Consider the following 18618-nt stretch of genomic DNA (forward strand, 5'->3'; position numbering starts at 1 on the left):
GTTAAAAGAAATGCTTACTGATTTAATGCAATTGCAGGGCATGTCTCTGGTTAGCTGTATGTGAGGATATACACTGCTCTGGGTACTGTGGGAAGTTATCTGCGTTCTGATTCGTCCTGCCAGTTCATGTGAGGAGAGCAAGGGCTTATGGGAAGTGATGGAAATACAGGATGGCCTCAAGGAAGGGCAAAGATCATCACAGGAAGAGCAGCAGAGGCCATCTTAGGAAGTTGCTGAAATAGAGGCACAGAGAAATATGGTTGCTAAGGTAAGGGCTGAATACAGACATCAGAAAGATAAAATTAGCTAAAAATGCAGCTTCATGAATATCTTCCCTTCAGCATCACATATGTTAGGAATTTCATTTTTTTGGTAGTGAAATGGCAGTTACACTTTAACCTACTAAGATACTTGAAATTGGGTTTTCAAAACAAGACAGCCCCTTTAAGGTGGCTTTACTATATGTGACCCCAACCTGGCCGTGTAGAGGGTGATACTGCATGCATATGGCAACAAGATTACAAAGTTAGCTGTACCAAATTATGGTGACATTTATGATTGGTTACCCATTGCTTACCTATTGGAAATATATTATTCTATGGTAAGCTGTAGTGGTTTATAACACATTCCTTCTGGAAATAATAAAATAAGGGCACAGCTGCGATACTTCATGAACAATAATAGGAAATGCAATGTGTACAAGAAAACACCACTTCTAGATATTGGCCAATTTTGTAATATTGATTTTTGAACACGACATAATGTGAAATTTCTATCTGGATCATGAAGAGCATCAATTGTTCACTGAGAAGGACCATGAGCTTAGATTCCTTTCGGCGCAGGGGGCCATATTGATTATGCTAAAGAGGGACAAACACTCTGCAATCATCTTTATCTGCTTGGGAATAATGCAGCAGTAACTCAGCTGAATGTTTAATGCCAATATTTAGTTACAGATTTCATTGTCTTGAGTCAAAGAGAAGAAACAAGTACAATAATAAGTCTCTGGTCAGATAGATACAGATGGAAAAAACTCAACAGATCAGTTTGTTTCCTTGTAGAACCTTCCAAAGCTCGTTTGGTGGACCACCATAGTCTTGACCCTTCCAAACAGGTGCATGCTAGGCTTTTTATCTCGGGGTGTACATATTGTTTATGAGGTGTTTACTGCACAATTAAAATATACTTGGCATTTTTTCTGTGCTCTAGTAAATCAGGGTATGCCAACTTTTATTTTTTTCAAGCCACAACCCTTTAAAACAGAAGTAATTGTGTAAGCCATGCAATTTGCCAACTCTTCCAGGTGTATGAGAGGTCTCCTCTTTTTCCAGGAGTCTTTTAGACATTGGCAAGCATGTTCAACAGTGGTGTGGGTTCATGCAGCCCCCATTAGCCCAGTGTATGAAAGCCAGGATCTTGATTTTTTCACATCCCTTAGAGTAGAGAAGCTTGCCCCCTTTCCCTCTACTATTTTCAGACATTTGAGTATTTAAGGGGGTTGTCTCACTTCAGCAAATTGAATTTATCACGCAGAAAAAATTAATACATGGCACTTACTAATTGTAACGGCTGACAGTGAACCCTGACCTGAAACCCAGTCCACTTTCTTTACCTACTCGCAGTTCAAACCCTAGGTAGCAGGACTGCAACTGGTCGACAGTCCCTATGCTACTAAGATGCAGAAACAGACAAATACCAAGAAACAAAACAACACACAGGGATGGTCGTACGAAAACGGGTTAGAACCAGGCAGACAATGCAGTACAAAAACGATAGACAGAAAGTAGTCAAAAGACAAGCCGAGGTCGAAAGCACAAACAAATCCATATGAATCCAAGAACCAGGAACATAGCTAGTGAGCCCAAACAAGACTATCACTGGCACTGGTATAAGGCCAGGAAGGGATTTAAATATAGCACTGAGTCCCAGGATCAGAACCTGATAGATCTTGACTCGGAGCTCCATTAGTCAGAACACTAGCACACAGAAATAGAGCAGCTAAGCAATCAGCCCACTGCTAGACTCCTCCAGCACATGCTTGTTGTGCAGGGGTGCACCTAGTCTTTCTTCTGCCTGAGGCAAAATCTGAAATGGCGCCCCTCCCTCCCCAATACCAATTTCTTAACCTAACCCCTTCCCTTCGGCTGCCCCTCTCTTGCCCCTACCTGGTACTGCCTGAGGCGATAGCCCCACCTGGCCTCATTAGTGGTGCACCCCTGCCGCTGTGGGGAATAAGAGCATTGCATCCTGTTGCCAGGAGCGTGGCATAGCATGCTCGTGACCAAGTAGGCCACCAATAACCTCTGGAGACCAGATGTCTAGTATCAGCAACTCCTGGATGACCTGCAAGTACTGAGCAAAAGGACTCCTCCAAGACACAAACAATTTACCAACAGGAAAATTACTGGGAGCTAAGTCCTGGCAACAATGAATTTCAGAAGCAAGATCAGGATTAACAGCAGAAATGACAATTCCAAGAGGAAGAATGTTAACAGGTTTAGTATCAATAGACTCATAGGTCTCAAGACTACGTGACAAGGCATCTGCTTTCACATTACCAGACTCAGGATCCATAGGGAACTTAGCATCAGCTTCAAGTTCTATCACACAGTCATAATAACGATGCGGGGGCGAGGACTCGGATGCTTCTATGGAAAAAAAACATCCTGAAAATCCTTAATACATTCAGCTAACAGACCTTCCTCTAATTCCAGACCATGGTGGATAGAAATTAAATTATTAGAGCACTGGGGACCCCATTTTACTAATTCCCCAGTACTCCAATTAAATACAGGACTATGTAGCCTCAACCAGGGCAAAACCAGGATGACATCAGCAGACACATTTTTAATGACATATAAGGCACACCTCTCAAAATGAATGGAAGCAACCTTCATTACCAGTCTTATACTTAATAATTCCTCCGGGCAAAAATGACTTGTATTTACCAGAGATACTGGAATCGGTTTAGGTAACCTAAGTAATTTGAGACCCAAAGCAATCACAAAATAAAAATTACAAATGCTAGCTGCAGCCCTTTTCCATCTCATTATACACTGCTCGTTTCCATGTTTATGACCACCCTGCAATCCAGCAGCAGTGGTCATGCTTGCACAGTATTGGAAGAAGTGCCATTCTATGTGCACTACCAAGGTCCCGTTTACCAGAGAGGCCAGTGCTTTTTCCTATAGTGTGCAGGCATGACCACCACTGCTGAGTTGCATGGTGGTCGCTCGTGACTATGGAAATAAGAAGTGTATAATGTGATGAAAAATACATTAGTACGTGTCTTGTATTAGCTTTCTCTACATGATAACCCCGGAAGTGAGACAACCCCTTTAAGGAGTGGAACAATGTGAAGCAAGATGGAGAAAACTAGCTGTGGCTTCACATGCTCTACAAGTCCCTATAGCAGTGAAATGAGATCTCTTTGGCTCCATCTGTCAGTGTATGGAATCAGAATGTGTACATTTTTGCAACTTTTTGCAACTTTTCTCCAAATTTTGTTCATATCTGCTCTTTAAAAAAATGGGACCCCCTCGTTATGAAAGAGTTAAAAGGCTGTATCAGTAAATATGCTGATGCTGATTTATATCTACTTTATACCTTAAATTGTTTCCTGCATTTTTATTATCGCCCGCTGTAAAGTGCTGTCATATTTACGGCTGAGTACAGTGGCCGTGTTTTATGGTAATTCCATCCAGAGAGTTTCCTGAGTATATTCATGCATCGACTTGTGTCTTGGGATGCAGACAAAACTTAATTTATTAACATTAATAAGTCATTCTTTTGCCATCTGATGTGTTGGGACTATGGCCAATAGTGATTATTAAGGACATTAGTGATGCGCGTGACACGGAGGATTATTGCGAAAGGCGAACAAACACAAGTGAATTCAAAACAAATGTAAAAATAATACAAAAACACGTCTATCGGCCAAGATTCTGAAGACATTACTTCTTGTTGATGTCACAGGAGACCCACCATAGCTCTGCAAATCACCAAGTTCTTTATAGTCTCAGTCTATCCACAAAAGGAAATGTTTTTGACAACTTTTTAGTGCAATTGGGTAGTTTTTGCAAAACAATTTTTTTTTTCTTCAAACCTCCTCTACTTTTTAGTCTATGTTTGGCTAATGATCGAAGACTACCCCCTTGTAGCTTTACGTATTCTAGTCTCTTATAAGTAATGGAAATCCAGAGTCTAGCCAGGGATTATGGTGGACAACAGTAAAGGCAGGAATATAAATAGGTCATAGTGGACTTTGGTGTGGACCTTGGGTGCTAATCATTGGCATTGTATAGGGGGCATTCATCAGAAATATAATCCATCTCATTGCAGAGTACTCTTTTACCCTCCACCCAACAATAAAAGGGGTTTTGGTGTTAAATTGATGAGCACAATGGACTTAGGTCGACTGAACCCACTAATTTTGTGGGTCTGGTCAACCATCTAATTGTTCATTAAATGCTCTGCTGCATTCAGTACATGTCGAAGGAAGAAAGAATTGAGATTCTTTGTTCTTAAAGGAGATAAGCTGCCACCAATGGTGTCTGGCAGTGGCTTATCCCCATCTCATCGTTGAGAACCAAGAGTTTATATGTATGGGGGGTAGGGGGGATATTCTGAAAGCCTAGTCTTCAGACAAAAGTGTATGGCAAGATTAGTAACATAATCTGGTTAGATCTCTAATTACACATATACTAATATAGGTCAGGAAAATATTACAATTCTGAGATGGAAGGGGTGGAGTGGTGACAACCCCTTGTAAACAGTGTACTGTGTACAGACCGAAAACCATTGATATATTGTCATATGGGACCTTTAGTATATCAGGTGGAGTTACCTTTAAAACTGTACCTACTGAAAAATATCCTTGCACCCAAAAATTTTCTTAGATCATAAGAATATTGTGGTATTATAAGCCATAGTAGTTGGAGGAACATCTTAACAGCCCTCAGTGTGGAATATCAGATCTTTACCCTTACAAGAACATGGACCTTCCTAAATAAATCTACAGGTCATGACTCCCAGAGTAATATCTGATTGGTGGCTATTGTGCTGCTGAGAATGTTAGGCAGAGAGGTAGAGGTAATTTGTAGTGATGAACAGGGGTCATATTCAAATTCGCGATATTTCGCAAATATTTTGTAGAATATTCGTAGAATATTCGTTGTATTGTACGATTTTTTTTACTCGAAAAATCGGCAAGGTAATGATCGCGTAATATGCAAAATTTCGTAATGCGAATTTTCATATTGCGATTTTTATTGCAAATTTTTCAATTGCCGAGTAAAAACATGATTCCTCCCTGCTTCTTGCTTGTGGGCCAATGAGTCATAGCACTATATCGAATATATTTGTTTTTTCAAATATTCGTAATCTTCTAAAACAAGAATATATAGCAATATAGCGAATATTCGAAAAAAAACAAATGTAGAGCAATTTAGTGCTATAATCTTTTTTTTAATAGTTAAAATTTTATTCCAATCTGAACTTCAGATGAGAAAAAAACTACAACTATTAGACAAAGAAGATTATAGCACTATATTAGCTAAATTGCTCTATATTAGTTTTTTTTCGAATATTCGATTTAATTATTTGCGTATTGCGATTTTTAACTGTATAAGGCAACTTTCCTAACTTGACTAGGTTATATGTGTATTTTACGAATATTCGCTATATTGCTATATATTCTTGTTTTAGAATATTACGAATATTTGAAAAAACAAATATATTCGATATAGTTCTATATATTCGTTTTTTAGAATATTCATCATTTTTCCCATCTAAAGTCATGATTCCTGCCTGCTTCTTGCTTGTGGGCCAATGAGTAATTGGCCCACAAGCAAGATGCAGGGAGAAATCATGTTTTTACTCGGCAATTGAAAAATTTGCATTACGAAAATTCGCAATTAACACTACTCCTAAAGTCAAAGATATTGCAGCCTTCTCATTGGCCCACAAGCTAGAAGCAGGGAGGGATCATGTGTACTGATTTTAAAAAAATCTCGAATATTCGAATTACTATATTCTAAATATTCACGAATTTTCGAAGTACCTATATTTGTGATAAAAATTCGCAATTTGAATATTCGTGATCAACACTAGTAATTTGGGATAAGTAGATTGGAATGGATTAAGAAAGGTGCAGACATACCATAAGTGTAACTGCACAAGGTCCTTGTATTCAAAGAGGTCTGCTGCAATCTTAAAAAAAATATATAATGATGCCATCCACACGTTTCCAGGGATTGGCATTATGCAGAATTTTGAGTAGTGTCAGAACCAAAAATCCATGACACAAAGTCTGGATAATGTGGTGGTTTTCTCCAAAAAGTGTTCTTTTGGAGAGGTTTAACTGTACTGGCCATCTTTGAGAGAACCACCCTTTCAGAAGACACATGCTTGGAAGGTCGTCAAAGTGGTTTTATTGTATCTTGAACTACCCTGTGTCTAATTTATAAAACATGAATGAACCTCGAGAGATGGGTTTGTCCATTTTCCATCTTCTGACGATCATCTCATGAGCCATTTGCCCTTGATTGCATCTACAAAAATATCTTTGATAGCCCCAGTTGAGTTGAGCCTGACAAAAATACAAAAACAGATAACCCATGAATAATGAATGAGGATTGCTGCCAACGACTTTCTTGTTACTCTTTCCTCTGTTGCTTTTTGGAGTGTTAGTAAACATTTTGTCTAAATCGATTCCACCTGGACATAGAGGATGGTGCGGGCAATCATGCATAAAACAGCCACAGCTGCTTCCATTGTAAGAGATTTCTCTTCATAATTCTTTTATCATGAGTATCACAGAATAGAGACAGCTTCATGCAATTTAGAAATTTTTGTACTTGTTTTATTTAGATTTGAAGCATTACATATCCACTGAAGACCTTCTGCGAGACAGTACACAGTCATTCTCTGATATCATCTTATCCACAGTTGTATGTGGATCCAGTTTTTTTTTTTTTTTACATATTTGACAAGGATTAGTTTATGTTTGTAGAACAATCCATGTTCTTTGAATTTTTTCTTCTATCCTCTGCAGAAGATATCCAAGCATCTGCTATGTGTCAGCTCCAGATTATTGAGGCTTGCTTAGAAATTCACTAGCAACCTTTGTTGGATTTAAAGATTGTATTTAGTGAAATATTTACCTCCAGAAGCCTAGTGCATAGGGATTATTGGGATTTGTGCAGAGCAGAGATCTCAGCCTATTCGGGGGGAAAAAAAATTCTAGTCGCTTGGACATTTATGTGGGATACATCAAAATGCTTTACATTTCTGTAGACTGCACAGTGTTAACTACAGATTAGGCATCATTGAAGAGAGTTCTAGTTTTAGGCTATGTTCACATCTGTATTCAGAGTTCTGTTTGTAGCCCCTGAGAGCAGTTCTGTCACATTTGGTGGAAATATTAAGTGGACTGACTCCATCAAGTTTACAGGATCAGACAAACACTATTTGCATCCATCACACAATAAAGATGGCTACTGTGTGACAGATGGGAACAGAGCCTAAAGCGTCTCACAAACATGAACACAGCCTAAACATGACACCAAACTGAACACACCCTAAAGCCGAATGCACACGGCCGTGTTTCACGGCAGGAATCCAGGCCGTGTTACCACGGACCGCTCACGGCCGTGTTACCACGGACCGCTCACGGCTTATGTAATGACATGGATGTAAACACAGCCTAAAACCTGACAGAGATAAACATAGCTTAAGTCCCCTTGCAGATGAGCGATATGGATTAGGTCCGGATGCGTTCCAGATGCGTTCAGTTAAAAATGTGTGATTTCGCAAGCAAGTTCATTCAGTTTTGCCTGTGAATGCGTAATGCGTTCAGTTGTTCAGTTTTTATCGTGCGGGTGCAATGCGCATTGATGCGTTTTTCACGGGCGTGATAAAAAAACTGAAGGTTTACAAACAACATCTCTTAGCAACCTTCCGTGAAAAACGCATCGCATCCGCACTTGCTTGCGGATGCTTGTGATTTTCACGCAGCCCCATTCACTTCTATGGGGCCAGCGTTGCGTGATAAACGTAGAGTATAGAACATGCTGCGATTTTCACGCAACGCACAAATGATGCGTGACAAACAATGCTCATGTAGACAGCCCCATTGAAATGAATGGGTCCGGATTTAGTGCGGGCGCAATGCGTTCGCATCACGCATTGCACCCGCGCGGAATACTCGCTCGTGTGAAAGGGGCTTAAGAAATTACATAGGTGTCAACACAGCCTAAAACATAACTCAAAGGTGAACACATCATAAAACATCACACAGTTGTGAACACAGCCTAAGAAATTACACAGATGTGAACACAGCCTAAAACATGACACCGGTGTGAACATCAGTGATGGTCAGTTCGCAGTGTTCGCCAGCGAACACATGCGGGCTGCCATTTTGACTCACCCGTCTGGCGATGCACAGGTAAGCCCTTACCTGTGCATGTGCCGGGAGCTGGTCTGAAATCAAATGCGGTCACCGGGAGCAGGCAGTTCCGAGAACAGCCGGATAAAGGCCCCCGGTGGCTGTTCTTGGAACTGCCTGCTCCCGGTGACTGGATTTGATTTCAGACCAGCTCCCGACACAGGCACAGGTAAGGGATTACCTGTGCATCGCCGGACGGGTGAGTCAAGATGGCAGCCCGCATGTGTTCGCTGGTAAAGACTACAAACTCACCATCACTGGTGAACACAGCTCAAAACATGACACCAAATTGAACAAACCCTAAGAAATGACATAGATGTAAACACAGCATAAAACATAGCAGATATAAACGTAGCATAAGAAATTCATTTGGTGTGAACACAGCCTAAAACATCACACAGATGTGAACATGGCCTAAGACCACACAGTGTAAAATCTCATGCATTTTGTTATGGTCAGAGAATGTACATTATTGAAAAATCCATTAGCAAGATCACAGAAGGTTTAAAAAAAAACTTGCAGATATAGTGAAGTGGAAAGTATTATATGGTAAGGCTCCTTTAATCTGTATAATTATAATAACCCCGCCAAATAAAGAATAATGATAATCAAATTACAATTCCCAGATGTGTCCATTCTTACCTTTTCTCTTGACTATGTATTACAAGATGTATGACACAAGATGACTAAACTTGTTTTGGGGATATGATGCCACGAGATGTCTATTCTATGTGTCTCTGTGTGGTCACCCAGTGGTTGTGTTGGGAATTGCAGTCTGTCAATGGGTTTGTTAACATATCACAATATTGTATTGCACTGGAGAAATTTGAGTTTTGACTACTGTTTAGGTCAAATTTAATGGTTTGACTGCACTATTCTTGTCTAATGACTCCTGAAAACACAGCCTCACTGTAGCCTGAAAGTCAGACAGACAAGATGCTCCCCTTGCGTCAAGCCCTTCCATTTTCAGGATCCATGACAACTATCATAATGGATCTTTTATAATTGATTATTTTCAATCCACCATAATCCATATTATAACGAGTCCATCAGGACTTTGGGGGCATCCATTAAATTTACTGGATAGAAAGCCACAGTGTATTAGGTTCTGTTCACATGTTTCCTTTCCATCATGGGCTCCAGTCATTTTGATATACAAGACTGGTACAATCTGCAGGGCTATGCTCGATGTCAAAAATATTGGAAACCTGGTGGATCCTGTTTTACACCAATGGGATCCATCAGGATCTATTATAAAGTGGCTCTGTCATACAGTAGTTGTCATGATGAAGGGAAGGGTAAAAAGACCCAATAACAATGGAACCCTGATGGAGAAAAACTAACTGAAGTGTGAACAGAGCCTTAAAGGGGTTGTGAAAGAATGGGGGGCAATTTCCCTGCTCCTTTCCTGCTTCTTTTCCTCCAGCTCCACTGGACTCCCTTGATGTCAATTTCCGTTTTTGACATTGCCGCAGTCGATCACTAGCCGTGGCGGTGACCGGCTCCTCTTTCGTCATGACAAATAGTCACATGACATAAGGGCATCCGGTCCCCACCGAGGCCAGTGATTGGCCTGGAGGAGAAGGAGAGGGTAGCCGGCGCCGGGAAGCGGGTAAGTAATCTTTCCATTACAGGTTTGGACCAGTGGTGGGGAAGGGGGTTAGCCCTTTTAAACTTGTTTAGAATAATTGGAACCATATACAGTTGCAAGAAAAAGTATGTGAACCCTTTGGAATGATATGGATTTCTGCACAAATTGGTCATAAAATGTGATCTGATCTTCATCTAAGTCACAACAATAGAAAATCACAGTCTGCTTAAACTAATAACACACAAAAAATTAAATGTTACCATGTTTTTATTGAACACACCATGTAAACATTCACAGTGCAGGTGGAAAAAGTATGTGAACCCCTAGACTAATGACATCTCCAAGAGCTAATTGGAGTGAGGTGTCAGCCAACTGGAGTCCAATCAATTAGATGATATTAGAGGTGTTGATTACAGCTGCCCTGCCCTATAAAAAACACACACCAGTTCTGGGTTTGCTTTTCACAAGAAGCATTGCCCGATGTGAATGATGCCTCTCACAAAAGAGCTCTCAGAAGACCTACGATTAAGAATTGTTGACTTGCATAAAGCTGGAAAGGGTTATAAAAGTATCTCCAAAAGCCTTGCTGTTCACCAGTCCACGGTAAGACAAATTGTCTATAGATGGAGAAAGTTCAGCACTGCTGCTACTCTCCCTAGGAGTGGCCGTCCTGTAAAGATGACTGCAAGAGCACAGCGCAGACTGCTCAATGAGGTGAAGAAGAATCCTAGAGTGTCAGCTAAAGACTTACAAAAGTCTCTGGCATATGCTAACATCCCTGTTAGCGAATCTACGATACGTAAAACACTAAACAAGAATGGATTTCATGGGAAGATACCACAGAGGAAGCCACTGCTGTCCAAAAAAAACATTGCTGCACGTTTACAGTTTGCACAAGAGCACCTGGATGTTCCACAGCAGTACTGGCAAAATATTCTGTGGACAGATGAAACCAAAGTTGAGTTATTTGGAAGAAACACACAACACTATGTGTGGAGAAAAAGAGGCACAGCACACCAACATCAAAACCTCATCCCAACTGTGAAGTATGGTGGTGGGGGCATCATGGTTTGGGGCTGCTTTGCTGCATCAGGGCCTGGATGGATTGCTATCATCGAAGGAAAAATAAATTCCCAAGTTTATCAAGACATTTTGCAGGAGAACTTAAGGCCATCTGTCCACCAGCTGAAGCTCAACAGAAGATGGGCGTTGCAACAGGACAACGACCCAAAGCATAGAAGTAAAACAACAACAGAATGGCTTAAACAGAAGAAAATACGCCTTCTGGAGTGGCCCAGTCAGAGTCCTGACCTCAACCCGATTGAGATGCTGTGGCATGACCTCAAGAAAGCGATTCACACCAGACATCCCAAGAATATTGCTGAACTGAAACAGTTCTGTAAAGAGGAATGGTTAAGAATTACTCCTGACCGTTGTGCACGTCTGATCTGCAACTACAGGAAACGTTTGGTTGAAGTTATTGCTGCCAAAGGAGGTTCAACCAGTTATTAAATCCAAGGGTTCACATACTTTTTCCACCTGCACTGTGAATGTTTACATGGTGTGTTCAATAAAAACATGGTAACATTTAATTCTTTGCGTGTTATTAGTTTCAGCAGACTGTGATTGTCTATTGTTGTGACTTAGATGAAGATCAGATCACATTTTATGACCAATTTGTGCAGAAATCCATATCATTCTAAAGGGTTCACATACTTTTTCTTGCAACTGTATAGCAATAAACAGGCAAGCAACTGCAACCTACCGGAATCTGTGTGCAACTACCGAAGCTCAGCTAGTAGCCAAAAAAAAACAAAAACATCCATTATAAAATTACATTATAAAATGAAGTACACAATTTTTGACCCATTTAGATGAAAAAAAAAAAACTAATGAATCCATTTGAGTATTCCCACTTCGGTCTCATGTGGCTCATATCTGCCCCCCCCCATTGCCGCTGTAATAAAATAACAACCTTTAAATATTTTTTTCTTTATTACCAATAGCTCAATTTGAATGAAAAAAAAAAGAAAAACGAAAAGGCGCTAAAAGCTTTCATTACTATTTATGATGTTGAATGCGCAGTAAAGTAGTGTTCTAAAATACTCCTGCAGATTTAATGCACATGATATGGCTTTTTCATTCTTCTTGTTTTAATTTTTTGCCTTTTTGACGCTTTTCTTTCAGCCAAGCCATTTGGAAGTGGACAATACTTAGATATTTATGGCATTACGAGAGATCAGGCTGGCGAGTACGAGTGCCTGGCAGAAAACACCGTGCCCTTTCCAGACGTGAAGAAAGTGAATATCATTGTAAACTGTAAGTAACCACGAATAATGGAATTAAAAATATATAAAAAAGAAGTTCTGTGGAAATTGTGTCCAGCAGTGGTGGGCAAAGTCATTGCTGCGTAATGCTGGGGCATGGCTAGGGGGTTGCTGGAAGGGTATATATCCCTCTTGCTGGGGCACTTACAGACTGCTTTGCCATGAAACTGAATTTTCATACCACTTAAAGGAAAACCTACCTGCTCTACGTCTCTACCTCATGTCTACAATGGTCTACAAGAGACATAGCTCCATTGCGCCACTTTTTTACTTGCTGGTACAGACCAGGAGGTCCAGATGGGGCAACTGTGCCAATTGTTTCCTAAAGCTAAACCATAATAATTGGAGTCTTCTACAGATAAGAGAAAATCTTAAAATTCTGCCAAAACATCAGTCCGATTAATTTCGGGTACAAATAAATTTGACCCAATTTGAAAGGGCCACAATATCCTAGACAATTCTCTCTCGATTCAAATCACACAAAAAATTATTTGAAAGGGGTTACAGCAAGAACTTTTTGAAAAATTTTAGTAGATTGTTTTCTAATTTTCTGATCTCTAGAGTTCTTATATTAAAGAACTGGAACCTGTCACATTGAACACAATATCTAAGCTGCAGACAGTGTGCTTTAGAGCAGGAGGAACTATGCAGATTGTTATATAGTTTTGTGGGAAAAGATTCAGTATTACTTGAAATGTATCCATGTAAGTCCCTGCTCTTTTTATGCTTAGGAGTCTGGTGGGCGGTCCTGTCAGGGATTGGTATAGTCACATGACATAATATGCCTATCACTGTGTTGGGCCGCCCACAAGAGTCTGGAACCCAGAAGAGAGAAAAAGTTACACTGAATATTTTCCTACGAAACGATATACTGTATCAATCTGCTCAGTTCCCCATGCTCTATGACATGATACACGCAGACAGGGAAGCATAAGGGTCCAGTATTTTCGCGAATCTAAGAAATTAAATTCCATTCAACCCATGCAAAGGACATTCAGTTACTGATTGTTAACTGGTATCACCCATTTTTGGGGTCCATACTTTGAAATTCTCCCATGTACATTGTTGTTTCCACTGTTGAGTATTTCATGGAAAAAAATCCTTAGCAATGCCAAAGGAACTCGGATTTGGGAACATATTGCTATAAGTCCTCTCCCTGGCAAGTGCTGTTGAAGAAACGGGAAGAGGAAAGAAGTAGTGAAGAAACCATGTGAGGTGTGATAGCTCTTTGAAGAACATTCCTAACAAAATTTATTATAAAAGTGGGTTCCTTCGAGGAGCCTTCTAGACTACTCAGAAAGGAGGGCTTCGAGGGTCAGATTTCCATGGTTTTCGGCTCAGGAGTAATATATATGCTTTTTGCCATAGGCAGCTTGCTATGTTTTAACCCTCTAAATGACAGCAAGTTATTTGATGGCCTTGATCCCTTTTCCTATTGGAGGATTGAACTTCTGGACCCAATCCACTACAGTGGAGCGGAAGAAGATGAGCTTTTTCACGCTGGGTTCCTTTCCTTGACCTCCCGCCCTATAACCTTTCTCTTTCCCATTGTGTTTGCGCTTTCATCTCCCGATATCAGTTTGAGCATGAATACATGAATAAGAGATGAATTTTCCATTATAACCCTACACAGTACTAACCGCTGGAGAAAAGTCCTGTATAAAAATTCAGAAGGAGCACAGAATGAGCTATTCAGAGAGTACGGTAATCTAATTTTATTTTACCCTCATAAATTGTATTAGATACTGCATTAGGGTTTATTGGTGGATGCAGATTTACGGTAGGTAATTTGTGTACGTTTTACTTTTCTGCCTCTAAGAGCAGTTTGATTTTCGACGGAAATAATTCCCACATTTCATATGAAGGCCGTGCGGCAGTCATATGCTACGTTCATTAACTACAGAGGCTCCTCTTGTTTCGATAAATTAAACAGTGTACTTGGGAAATAGTCCGTTTTATGCATCGCAGTTTGTGAATTTGCTGACTGTTGTGTAATATCTGGCAATATCTCTTTAAAGAGGAGCTCCACTATTCAAACCTTTAATCGATCATTGTAAATTATGAATGTACAGTATCTCACAAAAGTGAGTAAACCACTCACATTTTTGTAAATGTTTTATTATATCTATTCATTAAACAACAATGAAGATCTGACACTTTGATACAATGTAAAGCAGTCAGTGTACGGCTTGTATAACAGTGTAAATTGGACGTGCCCTCAAAATAACTCCACACACAGCCATTAATGTCTAAACTGATGGCAACAAAAGCTAGTACACCCCTAAGTGAAAATGGCCAAATGATACTCAATTAGCCATTTTCCCTCCCCGATGTCATGTGACTCGTTAGTGTTACAAGGTCTCAGGTGTGAATTGGGAGCAGGCGTGTTAAATTTGGTGTTCTCACTCTCACACTTTCTGATACTGGCACTGGAAGTTCAACATGGCTCCTCATGGCAAAGAACTCTCTGAGGATCTGAAAAAAAGAATTGTTGCTCTACATAAAGATGGCCGAGGCTATAAGGAGATTACCAACACCCTGAAACTGAGCTGCAGCACGGTGGCCAAGACCATACAGCCAGGGGCGTAACTAAAGTTCTATGGGCCCCGGGGCAAACTTTGATTTGGGGCCCCCCCACTGGGCCCGACCCCCCCTTCCCGTCAAACATGGGACTGGCATAGCAGCAAATCCTTCATAGGGGCCCAGCCTTGGGGGCAAAATCATGAAATATATACAGAGCGGGCAAAATGGATATATATATACAGGGGGCAAGGGCAGGGTCATAACGATAGGGTCGTAATGCCCCTGCCTTTATATAAATCCATTTTGCCCCTCTGTATATATTACATTTGTCCCCTGTGTATATATTACATTTTTTGACCACTCTGTATATATATAAAAAAAATTCACTTTACCCCTATATATGTCATGATTTTGTCCCCCAGGCCAGGCCCCTATGAAGGATTTGCTGCCATACCAGTCCCCTGTGTATTGCCACTGTGCCACACTGCCAGGTGCCCCTCTGTGAGTTAAGAAGCCAGCGGTGTTTGCACATTTGCACACCTTATCTGAGGAGACTGCTCCACTCCCGTCATCCTACGTGCGCCGCGGGCCCGCGTGAACTGTGAGATTACAGCAAGAAAGCAGCGCCGGATTGGTGGAGGTGTGGCGAGGGGTGGGGTAGGATGTAATTAACTGTGAGAGTGCAGCGCTGTCCCGCCGGTCCACGACCTGACTGGCCATTATAAGATTAAACATTTTTAAATCACTCTGTGACCGCGATCGTTACCACTGGCAAAGGGGGCCCTCTGGGCCCCCCTGGCTTAGGGGCCCGGTCGCAACTGCGACCGCTGCGACCCCTATAGTTACGCCACTGCATACAGCTGTTTAACAAGATAGGTTCCACTCAGAAAAGGCCTCGCCATGGTTGACCAAAGAAGTTGAGTGCACGTGCTCAGTGTCATATCCAGAGGTTGCCTTTTCAAAATAGACGTACGAGTGCTGCCAGCATTGCTACAGAGGTTACAGGGGGGGAGGTCAGCCTGTCAGTGTTCAGACCATACGCCGCACACTGCATTAATTTGCTCTGCATGGCTGTCATCCCAGAAGGAAGCCTTTTCTAAAGATGATGCATGAGAAAGCCCACAAACAGTTTGCTAAAGACAAGCAGACCAAGGACGTGAATTACTGGAACCATGTCCTGTGGTCTGATGAGACCAAGATAAACTATTGGTTAAGATATCTGTAAAGAATAAATCAAGGCAACTGGACTTACTGTAGATTTCTTGAAAATGATACCTGGATAAATGAGAACCTTCACAGACATATTGGTTAAGATGGTGACAAGCATGTGTCGACGGCAACCAGGTGAGGAGCACAAAGACAAGTGTGTCCTACCTACAATCAAGCATGGTGGTGGGAGTGTCATGGTTTGGGGCTGTGGAGAGCAACAGTTCATTGAGGGAACCATGAATGCAAACATGTTCTGTAACATACTGAAGCAGAGCATGATCCTCTCTCTTCGGAAACTGGGCCGCAGGGCATTATTCCAACATGATAACGACCCCAAACACCTCCAAGACGACCACTGCCTTGTATAGAAACAGAGAGTAAAGCTGCTGGACTGGCCAAACATGTCTCCAGACCTCAATCCTACTGAGCATCTGTGGGGCATCCTCAAACAGAAAATGAAGGAGTGCAAGGTCTCTAACATCCACCAGCTCCTTAATGTCCTCATGGAGGAGTGGAAGAGGATTCCAGTGGCAACCTGTCAAGCTCTAGTGAACTCCATGCCTAAGAGAGTTAAGGTAGTGCTGTAAAATAATGGCAGGACAAAATATGGACACTTTGGGCACAATTTGCTCATTTTTGCTTAGGGGTATAGTCACTTTTGTTGCCAGGGATTTAGACATTAATGGCTGTGTGTTGGTTTATTTTGAAGGCACATGAAATTTACACTGTTATACAAGCTGTACAGTATACTGAATACTTTACATTGTATTAAAGTGTCAGATCTAGACAGCATGGCCCTTCCGCTGTGGACGGAGCCAGTACTATTTTTCTCCCTCTTCATGTATAAACTCCTAAGTCTACCTCATCTGCACATGCGCCAGAAGAATAGTTCTGGTCCCATCCACAGTAGAAGTGATGTCCTGTCCATACCCCAGGAAGGAAACCTGGTAAAGGACTTGACCTCGACGGGAACTTTTCAGAAGAGGCCGTCTGCTCCTCAGGACCAGGGACAGATCATAGGGATTGGTGCGGTGATGTCTATTCAATGCACACCCACTAGAGAGCCCGTAATTTCCTGGATCTCTCCATTAGTTCTGACCTGACCTGACTGGCATATGGAATAACTTACGTACCCAACAATGATACTATGATATAGGTTTCATTCACCTCTCCAGTGTATACTTCTGTAGTCTGTTCCAGCACGCAGCACTATTTTTCCGTCAGCTCCGGAAACACTCCGTATCCCCATCAGATCCCATTATAGTAAATTGAGTGGTGCCCGGTGGCATCCAGCTATGATGGATACGGTGTACTCAACTACCAAAGTACATACCTGAGATGTGAAACAAGCCTTAGAAGAACTTTTGAATTTCCCTATACAACACATGTCTTTATGGAACATAATAAAAAGAAGTACAGAATGCAGTTTCAATAAAATTCCAAAAAAACATAATATATTATTCTATAAGACCCAGCTCTGGTTGACCAGTTGGTCACCAATCGATATCAGCAGAATGTCAAGTTGTTCTAATATCTCCAATAATTTGTGTTACTGCTCTCATTACAAGGTATGCAAATTAGATCTCTTCCAGAAGGAATAAAACTGTCTCTCTACTGCCACCTGTAGGTAGCTATCCTAAGTCAATGTCTGACCCATAAAACATCCTTCAAACATGATTTGGGATGACAACTAAACCATGAGGCACTGCTTCTCATTCAGCATATCTAGCTGATGATGTGGGAAGTCTTACAAGCAATGCTTCCTGGGAAAAAGTATGCAAATTTGCTCTCTTCCAGACAAAATAAAACTGTCTCTCTAGTGCCACCTGTAGGTAGCTATCCTGTAAGTCAGTGTCAAACACATTAAAAGCAGATTTTGAAGCTAATTCTTCATGAAATTCTTTAAAACCTCTTAAACGAATACACTTACATATTAAAATCACCCACTTATCGCAGATCCGAAAGCAAGCATAGTGCTGCTATGGAAACAGTCGGTTTCTCTACAGGAACGTCCACCTTCTGATGTTGAATCTCATGGCAGCCAGCAATAACAGTGATTGAAGAGGAAGACAAATTAAATGCTCCTTTTCGTCACCGACGGGAACATTAATTAAGCATCAAAATATTTCAAGTAGAAATATGTCTAGTAGAGTCTTGGCGAGGCACAGCCGAGGAGGACATTTGGACAGAAATGATCAGATACTGGATAGGTCTTGCTGTGGTTGCATCATTCTCTGGTTTAGCAATATCATTGGCTGTTTTTGTGCTTATTTTAATAATATATGAATTTTGGTGACTGGGTTCAGAGATAATTTTTAGGATAACTTCAGAAAACAGAAAAAATTTGGCATGGAATAGTGGTGAAGGTCTGACCTCCTCACCTCGTATGAGCGATGCAGCTTCTTCATACTATACCAAGCACAGCTCCACATATTGCACAGTGGCTATGCTTGGTATTGCAGCCCAAACCCACTCATGTGAATGAGATTGAGAAGTGGGAAGAACCTGTGACTGATGGTCAT

At 41.1% G+C, this 18618-nt stretch overlaps 1 protein-coding gene across 2 annotated transcripts in view; it reads left to right on the top strand.

The window, feature by feature from the left end:
• The window catches only part of NEGR1 (neuronal growth regulator 1), a 505555-nt gene that overhangs the window by 289999 nt on the left and 196938 nt on the right, over window positions 1-18618 (top strand). For both annotated transcript variants that reach the window (XM_040407404.1, XM_040407405.1), the window contains exon 4: window positions 12225-12356. In XM_040407404.1, the coding sequence (XP_040263338.1) occupies window positions 12225-12356 (132 nt within the window). The remainder of the gene's footprint in view (window positions 1-12224; window positions 12357-18618) is intronic.

Source organism: Bufo bufo, chromosome 9 (assembly GCF_905171765.1).
Source record: "Bufo bufo chromosome 9, aBufBuf1.1, whole genome shotgun sequence".
Taxonomy (NCBI): domain Eukaryota; kingdom Metazoa; phylum Chordata; class Amphibia; order Anura; family Bufonidae; genus Bufo; species Bufo bufo.